General features: G+C 35.8%; 1 protein-coding gene across 1 annotated transcript; it reads right to left on the minus strand.

The window, feature by feature from the left end:
- Positions 1 to 5,660: 5,660 nt before the first annotated feature.
- LOC102720657 (coilin) lies at positions 5,661 to 16,541 on the minus strand. The gene is made up of 13 exons (XM_006663889.3): positions 16,207 to 16,541; positions 15,903 to 15,967; positions 15,547 to 15,816; positions 15,093 to 15,275; positions 13,098 to 13,167; positions 12,253 to 12,324; positions 11,580 to 11,781; positions 10,182 to 10,219; positions 9,068 to 9,373; positions 7,206 to 7,277; positions 6,878 to 7,030; positions 6,454 to 6,655; positions 5,661 to 6,371 (listed from the first exon to the last, which is right to left on the minus strand). The coding sequence occupies exons 1-13, from the start codon at positions 16,408 to 16,410 to the stop codon at positions 6,154 to 6,156; spliced, it is 2,055 nt and encodes a 684-aa protein (XP_006663952.3). The 5' UTR covers positions 16,411 to 16,541; the 3' UTR covers positions 5,661 to 6,153.
- Between the last annotated feature and the right edge of the window lie 259 nt (positions 16,542 to 16,800).

Here is a 16,800-nt window from a genome sequence, read left to right on the forward strand (position 1 = left end):
AACGATATTGCGGTCATGCTCATCTCAGAAAATTTATTTTTTTCCACTCTTATGTGTGACTCTTCTCTCACAGTTATTGTGAGATGGATTAAACGCTTCTTTAAGAGTGGCAAAAAAATTAAAAACCCTTGCTCATATTCGTGAGAAAAACTAACTAAATCACGATTGTTTTTTTATAATAAATATTTCAAAAAAACAAAATTATATTTGACCCCTGAGTATATAGATATAAAAACGAAAAGAGATCTTTTGGCGAGATACTTAAAGGTTTTTGAAAGGTTGATCATCAGTTCATCACGTACTGCTTGATCTAGAGAGAGATTAGAGGTTTTTATAGGTGGAATGCGCGTGACAGTGAACAACTTTATTCTGAATTATTTGGTTGTCAAGTAGTTTCGTTTCCAGTTAGATATCTTGGTATTCCAATGCATTTTAGGAAACTAGGTAATAAAGACTGGAAACATATTAAGGAAATAATTGAGAGAAAACTAAGTAGCTGGAAAGGAAAGCATCTATCAGCAGGATCAGTAGGAGGTAGATTGGTTCTATTATATCAGTAGGGGGTAGATTAATTCTATACTTTCAAGCCTGGTAATGTTTATGGCTTCGTTTTTTGAAATTCCAAAAAGAATTCTTCAAAAATACGACTATTATAGATCAAGGTTTTTCTGGCAAAGTGATAGTCATAGAAAAAAATAGATTGACGCGATGGGATATTATTTGCCAACCAAAAGACCAGGGTGGGCCTGGTATTCACAATTTGGAAATACATAATCAATGTTTGTTAAGTAAATGGTTGTTTAAATTAATTAATGAAGATGGTGTTTGGCAAAAACTACTTTGGAAGAAATGTTTGAATATTCAAACGATAACAGGAGTTACTAAAAAACCTGAAGATTCTCGCTTTTGGTCAAGTCTCATGAAAGTCAAAGAAAGATTTCTCAATTTTGGAAATTTCCAAGTAAATGATGGGATACAAATAAGATTTTGGGAGGATAAATGGGTTGGAAATCGTCCTTTCAAAGATCAATATCCATCTTTATATAATATTGTTCGTTGGAAAGGGGCTTCTGTAGCAACTGTTATGAGTTCTATTCCGTTAAATGTTTCGTTTAGAAGATCTTTAATCGGACATAATTTAGCCAATTGGTATAACTTAGTTGCTAAAATTGTACATATTCGTCTGAATGATAAAAAAGATATGTTTAAATGGGGTCTCCATCAAAATAGACAATTTTCCGTCCATTCTATGTATTTAGCACTTATTAATAATGGTATTAGAGATACAAATAAACATATTTGGAATTTAAAGTTGCCCCTAAAGATTAAGATCTTTTTGTGATATCTTTATAAGGGGGTGGTCTTAACAAAGGATAATTTAGCAAGACGGAATTAGGTAAGTAATAAGAAGTGTTGTTATTGTTCTAACGAAAAAGCTATACAGCATCTTTTTTTTCGATTGTCATTTTGCTAAATTCCTATGGAGAATCGTTAACGTATCTTTTGGGTTGAATATACCAACGAGTTTTACTCATATGGGTGGAGGATGGTTGAATGGAGTTCAATCAAAGATTGCAAAAACAATTCGAGTAGGAGCATCTGCTTTATGTTGGGCTCTATGATTGAGTAGAAATGATATGGTTTTTGATAAATCTCAATCTAAAACATATATGCAGGTATTATTCAGGACAACATATTGGTGCCTGTTTTGAGCGCAACTACAAAAGTTTGACGATACCAAGGAGTTGATCTACGATGCATGCCGGAAGCTTGAATCTACCATCATGCAAATCTTTGTGAACTTTGGCTGGAGATTTAGCAACAGATTTCTTCTTGATTTGTTATTCTCTGGTTTGTTTATGTTTAGAGTCCATTATCTAGAGATTTGATCAATCTGGTGTTGCTCTAATGTGTGAACCTCGGACTGTAATAAGTGGCTATAGCTTCTTTTGAAGTCAAAGCCGGATTATCCATTACCTTAAAAAAAAAGGTGGAACACTACACACCGTTGATCTAAAGAGGAGCAAGGTACATAATAAAATTATTATATCTAATAATAGTGGGGTAATTAGAATAAAATTATTATTAATATTAGAGTAATTAATTAGGTACATTATGGGTATTTGTGGTTAATTTCGTTCCATTTATCGAGTCACTTGATTCGATGGGTACTCTAAAACAAAGAGCAACGTTCCTCTCTTGTCCCTCATCATTCTTATGTGGTTTAAATTGGTTGTACCACCATCAGGGGTGAAGGTTGAAGAGTAGACGAAATCGTCCAGTCAACTAGGGTTGTGTTCGGTAGTATTGTTATTAATCAGTGTGGAAAATACAGTAATAGATTAGTACATGATTAGTTAATTATCGAGTATAAGAAATTAGAAAAATATATTAATCTAAATTCTTAAAGCAACTTTCCTATAGAAAATTTTCATAAAAAATACACTGTTTAACAGTTCGGAATGCGTGCGCGTGAAAAACAAGAGAATTTGTTGTTAAAAAGGGGGAACGAACTCTAGAAGGTATAAGTGCATTGGGTAAGATAATAATGTTGGTCAGTTAGGTTAAAAAAAGTATGTAGTTGCAAATTGTTTCACATGAGGGCCTGAAACAAAATATGAAACTATATACTCCCTCTAGAGTTTGAATAGGTTCATCCGGAACTAGAAGATTAAGGAGAAGCTTTAGCATGGTTGAGCTTTTTTGAACACGAGACAATAACTAATGTCTAATGAAGACGTACCCAAAAGTGCATAAAGAAGATGTCCCATACATATTTACATAGTTGGTGTATTTTTTTTTACAGAGTATGCATATCCCTTATCAAGTGACATTGGTGTTATTGGACTTATTGGGAACAAAAATCTAAATATAAAAAAAAACTGAAAATGATGACATCACTACCACACAAATAACTTGCCGTAACAATTAGTATTGACGTGTGGTACCACTTTTAGTTTTAAGGATAATTTTGCCATTTTCTCTCTATTAGCAATTTTTTTGCCCTTTCCACCTAATTACTTATACAAATACTTAAATATCGTTTACTCAGTACCTCTCATTGAGGACCATTACCCTTCTTTTAAATGCAAATACCATAGAAGTTTTCAAAAGGGAAAACCTACACAAACATGAGCATGTCATATTGTATTGCACCAACTTGCTCATGTATAGTCCTCATCACAGCACAATGGTTATGATACAATCTCTAGAACAAGCAAGAACCGCCATACATGACATCCGTTGATATTGTCAAACTAAGCCATACTGATCTAGCACACTTTCCTATTTTCAAAAGAAATCTTCTTATTTACTTTGATAAATTTGAATAAAAAGATGAGGAACCTACCGGTAACGGTAGCACACTTTCCCTCCACATCCTATGAATAGGCTTGTTGCCTACTCAATCTAGGATGAGTTTGTTGTTGTCGTACTCGTGACAATTGAGGTAATGAGAGTGGCAAAAGAGAAGGACGGTGTAGTGATGACTTAGCGCTTTTTTTTTCCTAGAGGTACCCTACGGGGATAGCCCAAGGGGTTCACGCAGGTAGCTAGCTATCTTTTTATTGGGATGTCCAAGGTATTGTTGAACCTAATTAGAAAACGCATAGATGTGAGAATCATAATATGTATAACACCATATTCATAAGTGGTGCTTTCTCTTTGTGTGTATATATAATATTACTTTATAAATGAATATAGAGAAAGTAAAAATATTTTATAAACTAAAATGAATTTAATACTTTATATCCTCTAATACCATAAAATACACCTACGTTGTTAATATGTTATTTCATCTTAATGAATTTGTTCCGAATAATATTTGCGTGTATAGTTTGTTTTATCCATAGAAAAACAAACACGTATTTAGCTAGTAGAACGTAAGATAATCAAGATACTCTTCTTGCTGAGAGTTTAAATTTAATCATTCATATTCTCCTTATAGGGCTTGAATTCAAGCTAGCGCACATACCGATCACTTGATTTCGTTCTTCTAGAATAATGATAAATAAAACAGCACAAAAACACTTACTTTTGCTTGTTTATGTCTTCATGGAGCCAGAGAAAAGAAGACTTTTTAGGTGTGGAAATGGTAAAAGCTTAGTAGTTAAGCGACTTTATTTGTCTCTTGCTGTTGGTTGGATTAGTATCCATACTAATTAACTAATTAGCACTAGATATGTAACCTGCAGATAAGCATAGCTCACTGGAAATATTAGAATTGACTTTGTCTGGTGGCGCTTCGTTGACTCGAGCCATATCAGGTTAGCGCTACGGCCAGTGAGCTGGCATGCGTAACCGGGTTTTGAAAGCGATGCACAAATATTATTATGAACACACCGGTAGCTAGTAGACCGGCCTGTCAAAAGGATGGACCTTTTCTCATCTAATCTTTTCCGAGTGCCACTGCTGCTTGCTTCCCCGGCAGTAGCAGCTTGTGCATATTATACGATTTAGTCGTTATCAAAAACTTTATTTATAAATGCATTCCCGCTAAGCATTTTTCAAAATCCCTCCAATCCATGTCCAAATTACCAAATATATGATGTTGGCTAATTAAAAAAAAGGGCGGGGGGGGGGGGGGGGGGGGGGCGGGGATGTTTTGTTGATTTTGAGAAGCTCCATGGTCTATGTCATGTCTAGGTATCTAACCAGTAACCACACCACTTTTCGACGGTCAACCTACACGGCTACACAACAAGCAACACTTAAATCGTACTGCCTCATATTATACCAGCTGATTTTAATTATTCTATATCTCTCATTTACCATTCTTTAAATCTGATTACTAAAGTCATCGTTATAATATCAGAAGGTTAGGATGGACACCCCATCTCCTTACAGACTTTTTATATATTAGAGATTTTCTAAATTAGAAATTATCTAAGCAATTATAGTTTTTTATGCTATCAATTATCTTTTCAATTAAAAACAAGACAAACATTTTTTTGCATAACATACCTTTAGAATCAAAATTTAATCACAACATCAGTGCGAGATGCGCAGTACCACAAGCCAACACGAGACGTCGTTAGAACACCGACAAGACGACATTCAACACCATACCACAGTTATGGTAATCATAAGATCGATCAAGTCTCTAAACCACTTGGTTAGATACTCAAATAGTCCAATAACTAACTATAACATCAAAGCTAAATCTCTGATAAACAGAATGAGTTATTGGGGTTCTAGAAATGTTACTGTATGACGTTTGGAAAGGTCCTATGCAAGATCTCCTTTGGAACGAAATATTGTTAGAGAATAAACTAATTCATATAAAAATCATATAAATTTCCTACTTTGCTAAAGAGCCCTAAAATATTTAGGTACGTGTTTCTTTATACTAAAATAAACCAAGAGCACTAACAGGTTCTAGTAAAAAATAATATCCTATAGAACGTGTCAATATCCTACAAAATTTCTATTGTTTACCTTGAAATCAAGGGGACCTCGGCTTTAGCAACACATACCCTTAAGGGCACTTCCTTGGTGGTGCATTAGTTGAGATGTCACCCAGATTTTCTTCTGGTCTTGTTTCTTGGACCTTCTAATGACTTGTGGTATCATAATATTGTTATCCTTCGTGGCATTTGGCGTGAAATTCTCTATAGTATTAGTCATGCCATAGAAATCTTACATTTGCATAATACTTTTTCTGATTAAAAGGGCATATAATAGCTACATTTTGCGCTCTTCATATCATCTGAGCTAACACGCTGGCCGAAAGTAGATGACCAAAAGATTATTTTGTCTGCAGTTAAAGGCAGCAATCTACAAGCAAGATGGTTAGTATAAGTTCCCTTCGGCCGTAGCTTGTAAGCAAAGTATGATGCAATGTATTTGCCGCTAACAAGCCCATTGGCGCCTCTAGTTCTTCTAGTGTCATTTGCCCAACCAAGTGCCTAATGGCACTTATCTTTAACAGACTTGTTGAACTCTATTTTCACACAAATGTCAAGAGCCCAACAGCTTAAGAAATCATTTCTACGGCCTAAGGGCTAAGGTGCCTAGGTTCAGGTCCCACATCGCCATGAACAGCAGTAAAAATGGTCATCCTAGTTTAGCCCAACATTACACCACATGGTTGGCTACAAAAGAACAGGCCAGCTACAACACAACTGCTTACACTTTCTCAGTCGTACACCTACCTCACTTACCATACTTTCGATTGTAAGGTCTACCCCTCTTAGTATTGTTCCCTCTCAAAAATGCAACTGTTGGACCAATGGCACTGCTCCTTAGTGCTCTATATGACCAAGCGGATGTACTGGCATTTGGTGTCCAAGCTCCCCAGCCATTTTCCTGAACAGCAGGCTCGTCATTTGAGGCCTCGCCATTTTCCTCCCAGATCGTCTTTCGTGTTTTCTCTGCATATAAAGATTGTTTACAGTTCACCCAACCAAAAGTTAGGTACAATGGTGAAATGCTTGTGAACGCCTAGGACAATACCTTGTATTGCTTCTGGATCTTTGCTGTAATTTGGCAAGTTTTGGCTGTGAATTTTACCTTTAGAATTATCTACATTATTAGCTGGCTTTTGGACAAGGGATCCACCTTTAGTGCTTGTTTCTTTCAGGGGAGTAGTAACAGCTGACTGTACTGAATCGGTGTCCTTGAGTAGTCTTACATCAAGAAGGGAAGCGTACTCTATCTGCAATATCAAGATTCAAGAGTGATATCAACCCTGTTTGACAAACTTGTACTTGCTCTGTTTTATATTATAACATGTTTTGCTCTACCTAAATTAATCCATCAATCAATGAATGTGTTTTATGTATCCAGATTCATTAGCATCTATATGAATCTAGGGAGTGCAAAAGCATCTTATAAAATGAAATAGAGGTAATAGATTAAAAGCAACATGAATGGATACCTCCAATGAACCATCTTCATTGTAAGGCGACATGTCCTCCAGCATCTCTGACTTGTCTTCACCAATTTTTTCTCCAGCAGTGAACGGATACTCAGTAACAGGTAGGAGAATGATCCTCAAAGATATGTGATCATATATAAGAACTTTACCAACCTGAAATAATAGGTGAAAATGAATCACGGTTTACCTAAATTCAATACTGCCAAGCTAGTCAAATATTAACAACACTTTATTCCGCCATGCAAAAGATGGCTAATTGGATTGGTTTCCCTTCTCAAACAAAAATAAGCTACACGTGAATGAAATAGTATTAGAAACTATGTCATACACGGTATGAAGAAAGCTCTGGACACCATGTGGAAGACAGTTCAACCAACCGATAAACAATCAGATCTCCCTCCTGTAAGGCACAAAGGAAGGTGAAATCATATAAGAGAATTAAACTGCACAAAGAGCTTCCAAGAAAAAAAAAGGAAAAAATATAGCAACAGAATGAGCAACTGGCCATTAAGCTAGTGATGGCATTTTTGTAACTGCAGCTGAAATGCATATTTTCATCATAAAAACAATGTGAATACTTGATCTAATTGTTTGCCTTTTCAAAGTTACATATGGATTAAACTGGAATCCATATCAACATATGGCAGTGTCCATAGAACTTGCGATGAACTTTGACTTTGTAAGCAAACATGGAATTAGCGAAATGTAGACTGAGAGAAAATTGGGCGTGTATCACCCATATTACTGGTTCAAAGATTTAGAACTTATATAGGTTCAGATAAATACGACCCTTGGTTTTCAAGCACTGATGTACCCAGAACTTAGTTCAACAGCTGTACTATTTACCCTGCATGCATAGCCTCCACTGTACTATTTACCCTGTTTCCCCCCTCCAACTGGTTGCGTCTATGCATTCGCTGCTCCATTGCTTGGAATGAATCCCTCAATTTGTTAGCCTTCATGGAAAGAAATTTTGCTATAATCTACTAATTGTTTTCTTGTGACCTCAGTTCTGGGAACAAAACTATGTGGCATTGCACTACAACATAAGTTTCAACAGTACAATTGCAAAACTCAAGTTGAACACCTCTTTAACAGACTATCATCTGGAGATGTCCCAGATAACCGTTGACTTTGTTAACTCTTAGCTCAGAAGTTATTATAGACAAAGAGGTTGTTTGACAAGTAATCTATACTCCTTTAAAGCAACTGAACTCACTGGTAGTGGTGGCAGTGAATCTCACCCCCAACAAACCTTTCACCGCATTTGTACTGAGCCCTTGAAGTCCTTCAATATTGCATATTAAAGTAACACAACTTTCCTTTCTTATTTATTTATATGATAAAAACTAACACAGAAAGGTCTGAGATGACCTAAATATGTAACTAAATTTTAAGGATAGAATTGGGTAAAATTGTTAAGTGTTCCATATAACAAAATATGAAGGGCCTATGCAATAAAAAGACATGCATTCATTTGTTGTTAGCAATGTATATGCCCAATTATCTTTATCCATAACTAAACCATAGGCATTTAGTTAGTCAATAAAAATGTATTCAATTTTCTTTACATATCTAGGGCGGAACCAGAAGCTCATCATAGATAAAAGCTCCCTGGGTAGACATGACAAGTCCAAAGTATAGTCAACCTTTTTTTATTTGAACCAAATTGTCAGCCAGCAGGTACAGATCTAAACCCAATAAAAGTTATAGACATTAACAACTAATAATTTATTAGGTGAATTAATCAGGAATAGATAAAAACTCCATGAACATTCATATTTGTATTCCATATAATAGTTGATCAAGGGTTCAAACTAACATTGTTTGGAACCTTGCGATGTTTTCACATACATGGGGAAAAATACCTTCTTCTGAAACTGCAGAAATAGTGGCTATAGACATATAGCTGATCGAGTGTTCAAATTTACATGGTTCCTGCCATGCTTTGGTGCACAGATTTTGCTTTGTTTTTATGCTTATTTAAATTGTATGTTACTAGAGTCTCAACAAACTGCACATGGCATAGAAGTTGAAGGGTTTGAATTGAGGGGTTGTTATCATGGATGCAGAACTGAATGTCATAATATTTCTACCTAAACTGTAGCTATATTCATGTTTCTTTTACAATATAGCTAATCTGGTATAACCATCTTCCATCATCCATATTCTAACAGGAAATAAAAATACCTTTGGAAGTCGTGTTAAGGGGTACAGGCTCTCAAAATCTAAAGGTTCACTGCTAGACTTCCCTTTCTCAGCAACAGTTTTTTCACTTGCTGATCCAGCATGACTGCTCTCACCAACCTTTTGATTATTGGTCACACCAAAATCATTATCATTAGTCTTATTGACAGCCGCATGGAAATTAACTTCAGTTTCAGTTCCAGTTATCCTGCCATGATAGTTGGCATCAGAGTTTTTCTTGTTTGAGTTGTTCATTCCCCACTTCTGACCCTTCTTTTTGCTTGTAGTTCCGCTCCACTGAAAAGTTGTCTGGAATAAGAAAATCAAAACAATTACGTACAAACTTGCACCATTTTACTAGTATTTAAGTTATTTATTCAACGCAAATAAATTGTCACTTCTATTTCACAAATGACTAATTATTTTAATCAGATCTCTTTAATTTCAGCAATATGCCTTACATATTCCTTTGAAATACTGCTTCCATTCAAAATTAGATGTCGATTTAGCCCAAGGTGGCTTTTAACTTTTTTACTTTGGACATGTTAACCATATCAAATGTGGTTTACATTTGAATAATGGCACTCCATATTACTACACAAGTTTACCAGCAATGATTTATCCAATCCTAGGGCAGGAGCACACTAAAGTGTGGCTTTGCCCTTAAAAAGTTGTATCCAATTTTTTGGATGATGATTTATCCAAAGGGCAGGAGCACACTAAAGAGTTCAACTGGATAAGCAACAGTAACACCTGTTGCATTTTATACAGGCTATTTATGAAAATGAAACCTAGGGAACATAAAAAATTGACATCCAACAATGATAACAGGGACTAGACCCCAAATATTTTCTAGGACCCATCAAGATACAACCACCCTCATCACCAAGGTTATCACTACCTTTAAAGATTTTCAAAACATAAATTCACAAAAATGGAAGTCACATCAAATTTTATTATTGGCATGTTAATGCACATTTGAGCAGAGAGCAAATCTAACAGGATGGAAAATAAAATAGTCTTGATAATTATACGTATGGGTCTAACTTAAAAACCACCTCATTTAAATCAATTATTATACAACTAAGAATAAAAGGGCAAGAGGAACATCATAAACCTGCACTTCCTTGACCGGCGACTTATCTGGTCCCGTACCTAAAAAAAGAAAAATATTTTATATTAAGCTACCTTAAATACAATAAATAAATATTCAAGTTCCAACCAATGTTATTTGATCGTCCGATTAATCGCGATTAATCGGGCTGATCGGTCCCCTGACCTCGATTAGGCCATTCGAAACGATCAGGCCAATCAGAAACCTGATCGTCCGATTAGCCGACGATTAGGTCCAATTAATCGAGCGATCAGAAGAGGTGGCGATCAACCGATCAGCATGTGACTTTGGAGTTTTGAGTTGGGCTGGGCAGTCTTTAGTCTCGTCGAATTTTAGTAGAGTATGGGACTAGAATTTTAGTCTCTTAGAAATATATGGAGTATAGGACTAGAATCTGGAGTTATGGGCACCTCAAACAACAAAGCTCAAAGTTAATTACCATCTAACCGTCAAATAATTCCTCTATTATTGTATTTTATATTGCACACTAATACACTGCATAGATTGTAGTACTGTACCAATCAAACTCGATTAATCGGTCTGATCGATGATTAATCGGTCTGATCGACCTGATCGGTGCCATGGTGATCAGGTTCGATCAGCCGATCAGACAACATTGGTTCCAACCGAAGCTGCATATGATGTGTATAACATGACAGTCATGATTCAATAACAAAACAAAAGCCAAAAACATAAATTAGCAAAATACGCAAGCCTGACATAAATATACATTGAAGATAAACATGCTTATCCTTCATCAAGAACATAAATCGGCTTTGGTGGGCAATGCCCTTTTCAATATCGTTACTGCTTAACTCCCTAACACAATACCAGGCCCATTTATATACTAGGTGCCAATCTAATAAATAGGAAATCAAAGACAAACTAGGAATAGGAAACAGAATCGTAAACCAACTAGAATTAGACATATGTACTAATTACTTCCTGTGTCTATGGTATTTGATCTCACAGCCTGACAGCCGGTCCATAACAATTGTGACTATTAACATACCAAATATATGTGTTATCTTGATATGGAAATGATACATGTTTACAAACAAATTCTTACACTCTTCACAAAAACTGATGTGGTGAACTATGAATGCCTCTTGACTTTCAATAACTACCAATTGACTACATCAAATGGCTGAGATCTTTGTTTGTAAGAGTTCTGTAAAAAAAAAAATTCAAATAGCATTACTATTTTGATACATACAAATGTGCTAATGCTTGCATCAGTCTATTTGGACAGCATAAATCAACATGGTACCCAAGATAACTCTAATTTATCCCTTTTTTTTTCTGAACAGGGCAATGATAGGCTACCTGTCTGTGATAAACAATGGATTGCAGTGCAGAAAATCATATTAAAGAAATCAGCTTCTTGTTGGTTGAACATACCTGGTGACTCAAAGCGAATGTGACCAGGCCTAACCACAACTGGAACAATATCATCCGATGTATCAGATTCTTCCTCATCTGCTTCTTGTCTTACAAATGGCAAACTCGAGTTGTTTTGATTTCTTGATGGGGACAGCGAGACATCTCGTTTGTTTGATGACGGACAATCAGCCACAATTTGTTGCTCTTGACACTGCACTTTCTGCAAAAGTATTCATTGAAGATAAACATATTTGTTTAACACTATTTATCCCTACTATGGAGACAAGACTGTCAGGTAGCAACTCTGTTCTGAGCTGGAGGAAGAGAAGTAGATTGATAACAGTGGAAGATTTAGTTTCAGAGGAAACAGGAAATTGGAAAGCTTTCCTGACAGACATACCAACAAAGAAGGCAATGCCACAGTAGTGGAGGTTTATAAAAGCTGTACTATTACGATCTAAGAAAACAATAGAGTTTTATTGAAAAAGGAAGAAAGAAAGGATGCCCACATCAGATTGCAACTTGAAAGTTTATGGAACCATATTATATGTTCTAATTTTTGCAATCAATCCAGATGTTCTTCCCTCTAAAATCCAAAGCATTAACAGATACAATACCATGCATGCCTTGTAGTAGGGATATGAAGATATCCTATAAATCCAGAAAGGATACAGATCCAGCAATAATTTACCTCTTTCAATTGTTCTTTAGCTTTCTGTCTAAGTTGTCTTTTGAATTTCTTACGCCGAGCACTTCTGGATACCTGATAAAACAAAGGACAGCAAGGAGAAATTTAGGCATGTGATAAATAAAATTAAATGTAGATGCTGAAAAGCATGGCATCAGAAACTTCTATTTCTTAATTCAGTCTTAGGTTTCATAATATTGCAGGTAAATCTGCAGTTGCTACACTGCACTGGAAAATCTGAAATGCTCTAAATACCATTGAGATTGAATCAAACCCCAAACAGATGGGCTCCCCCCCCCCCCTAATATCAATTTGCCTTAAAAGATTTTAAACGTGTACAAAGTTAAAACAACACAACAAATATTGTTCTTGTGCATTATTGATAGGGTATTTGCATGCAAACATAACTTATGGCAGTTGCAAACTATTGCAAAAGAAAATGATACATGAGAGGCATCTGAAGGTCAGGTAAACATGTGGATTACAATTTTTCCCCATAAAAAACATCCTTTGGCCGAAGCAGATACTTAGCTAACTGGGTTCAGCACCATGGAACAATGAAAAACAGGCCCTAATAAAAAAATGGATCTGGTAATGGCCATTAATCACTATGATAAGAAATAAAACCAAGCAAAAATAAAGAGAGAGTTGATAAATAGATTTTATTTATTTTTTAAAATAAGCACTCTCTTTTTTGTTTACATACAACAGGATTCATCATCCATAGAGAAAATTAATAAAAGCCCAAAAAACTTCAGATTTAAAAATAGTACTCATGCGCTGAATGTAGGCCTGTCGCAAAAGAAAAAGAACAAACCAATAGCAGTAATTATGAATCAAGCAGAAACCTTTTTAGTATCACCCTGAGTGTTACATTCAGCCTCCTTTGTTTCATTATTCAACTTGCTTTGGTTGTCCCTACAAAATTTCACACATAATATCAGTTACATAGGATAAAAAGGATAAAAAATATCAATGCTTTAACCTGAATAATGAATGATACAAGATTTGAATGCTTTCATGCAATGCAATAATACATCAAACCCAAATTTTTGGATATACTCAATTACTGTCAGAATTATGTTGGATTGCATATAATGAATAAACAACATATCACGTTAAAACTGTTTGAAGGAGGGCTCAAATATAATGAGATGGTTGCTATTGGCTACAACAATGTACAAGAAACCTCTCACCATATATGAAAATATCGTAACAAAAGTTATCACTTATCGGTTACATGGACACAGAGTTTGCTAAACAAATTCACACATCTTAAATGCAAAGAAAACAAGCAGAAATGCTATAATTTATATTTCTAGACCTTTACTAGAAGATTCGTTAACTTCATAAGACATGTTACTACATGAAATGATTAGAAGAAATATTTTAACAAGAGCAGTGCAACTTTACATATGTAAACATGGTTTGATTTTGCCATGTCTCAGTGGTAATCACCCATTAAGAATATATAAACTGGCATGGAATGTATGTCGTCAACCTTTTGTAGATTTGACAATTATTTTAGTCATAACCAATAATATCACTTGATAACAAGAACTCAACAAGTATATTAGTCGTCCTGAAAAATATTTTCAAAAGTACATTTCACAATGTTTTACACGTAGATTATTGTGAAAATCAAAGTTTTGCAATGAAGACAAGTAATATGTTTAGTGATTAAGGGAGTAGCATCATTAGAAAATTGCCAAGATTTACGACCACTAGCATAACACCCATACTATGATTAGATGCCAAATAAATATACTATAAGATCAAAAGCTGAACAATGGGGAAAACAGTATCCTCAAATCTAAAAATTCTACTCCCCCATTCCAAAATATAAGTACTTCTAGGATTCAAATTTTGTACCACAATATAGGCATTGTTGCGTTGATTCCCATGATTCCAATGATGCCAGAACCAACAGATGTTTAGAAAGAGAATCTAATCAATTCAAAATTCAAAAATTGACCATTGAGGTGACTATAAGGGAATCTTTTGATATCTCCTTAGTCTATGCTAAACAACATATAAATGCTTACATTTTGGAATGGTGGTAACTATGAGATAGCAAACAGATGCCTACACATGTGCATTGCATGCAACAGCTTTTTTAAATTAAAAAACTACTAATAGACAACATACAAATGCCACAAAAGATTTAGGAGTGAAAGATAGCGCAGGGGTAGAGCACAAAATCACACCCAATTATTCCAATTAAAAGATTAATGATACTTTATGCATCCTTTGTTATTTCGTTAACTGTCTATAGTTTGCAATAGTGAAGCGTTTAGATATCTTTGTACGCATTTCTAATTTCTTATATTAAATATTAGCATTTAGCAATATGCTAAACAACCACATTTCACATCAAGGAAATTGATACAAAGTTGAAAGAACTGAACTATAAAAACACTGATTGTCTTGTTTGGACTATGAACGTAAGAAAACTATTGAAGATATATTTTCTTTCTTAAAGTGACAGAGTTGATAACCAACGAAACATCATATATAAGAAAATATCATGCTAAAGGTAAGAGTCAATATGGATGAGATTTAAATATATTAATTAAACCATGATTTCTCATTAGTCATAAATCATGGTCATATTAAATCTATCTGAATTGAAGTACAATCAAAATTGCTCAATATCTACAGTTGCAGAATTATTACACTGCAAGTGTCAATCCTGGTATGCTAGATGCATTAGAACGTGAAACATTTACAGCCAACTGCAGACAGTAGTTTCATTAGCTTGTATTGATACTTTGTTGGCCAGTATTCATATTGTTCAAAGATAAAACAGCTGTTTACCAGATTGAAGTGGATAAGAAAGATACCTCTCTGGTTTCTGCTCTTTCTCCAAGGTAACAGTGGCTTCAGCTTGCATCACCTTGTTGGCATCATCGGTAGATGGCGACTTCAACTTTTTGGAACCACAACGATCCTGATCTTGGTGAGCTTTATCCTCATTACTGCAACCTGTGTGCTTTCCAGTGTTTGTCACCTTGAGTTTCTTCTTTCTGTGTCAAAAGATGGTTAACAGGATGAACAGAAAGAACATACTCAACTCATCAAAAAAAAAAAATCAACGGGGAACACAGTCACCCAAATGGAAAGTTTAATGATTTGGGACTCTTAACAGAACATAAATGCATTATGCCTCGACAGGAAAATAAATCAGCTATTTAGATGACCAAAGGAAGCTTTGCTGTTTTGAAACTTGGAAGTAGATACTAAATAGCCTTCTTGTGAAACTAGGATGAAACAATTTTCTTGGGAAAGGGAGGATACCTTGAGGTCCCAGGTGTTTCTCTTTCTCCATCTTGACATTTCCTCTTCAAAATTTTATTGCCATTTTGTGTATTGAAGTGAGAGGTTGTGTTGTCTCCATTCTGATGATTATATTGAACATCTTGTTGATTGCTATCATCATCCTTCTCATATTCAATTGTGAGCATTTCATCATCGATTCGAAGTGGCTGCTTTTCTACTACCTCAGGATCTTCAATACAGTGCCCATCATTATGTTGTGCTATCTTCTTGGAAATCTTCTGTTTTACCCTGATAATACAAAAAAAGAGTGATTGTTGTAATTTTGATGCTCCATATGCTGCAGTTAGTTTCAATTAAGAAACAGAAACAATTACCTTACGATATCATTGTTTCTGAAGATACAAGTGGACTCAAACGGTGGTAAGGTAAATCCATCCATCTGCACAAAGAGATCGTACTTATCCGCTGAATCAATACAAAATAGTTCTCATATGCACAGTCGAATGAACAAACACGACAAATCTAGTAGAAACCCTCAACCAATGGCGTGCGAATCCAACACACATTTCAGGTGTCCAATCAAAACCTCCCCGAGCATAAACGGGGATAGGGGAAGGGGAGGTAGAGAAGGGAAGCTGGGAGGGAATCCGGGAGGGAGGAGAGGGGCGTGGCCCGCACCGAGAGGATTACGCAACGGGAACAGGAGCGGCGGAGGCGGAACCGGGTCGCGATGTGTGCGGCGAGGTCAGCCATGGTGGCCAGCTCCGTGGGGAGGAGGAGCCAGCAGCGGCGGAGGCCGCTCTCCCTCTGCGACCGCCGGAGGAGGCGCCGGTTGTCGAACACCAGCCGGAGCCTCACCGCCTGCGCCGGCGGAGCGGCCATTGGCGGCGGCGGCGGCGGCGAATCCGGTGATGGTGCGAGACTGGTGAGAGCCTGAGAGAAGGGTTTATGCTTTTTCTTCTTTTTTTTTTTCACTCCCGTTGTTTCGAGACTTCACGAGAGGGTTTGGGCCTTCCATATTTCTCTCAGCCGCGTTCGTTTAGAGAGGCATGTGAGTTAACTTATATGATATGGAAACGTAAAAGTAGTAAATTAGTACATGATTAATTAATTATTAATTATTAAAAAAATATAAAATAGATTAATATGATTTTTTAAAATAACTTTTTTATAGAAATTTTTTGTAAAAAATATACTGTTTAGTAGTTTGGGAATCGTGCGCGTGGAAAATAAGGGGCTTGAGTTAACTTATAGCCCTCGCCGAACGCGGCC

This window comes from Oryza brachyantha, chromosome 12 (genome assembly GCF_000231095.2).
Source record: "Oryza brachyantha chromosome 12, ObraRS2, whole genome shotgun sequence".
Lineage (NCBI taxonomy): Eukaryota > Viridiplantae > Streptophyta > Magnoliopsida > Poales > Poaceae > Oryza > Oryza brachyantha.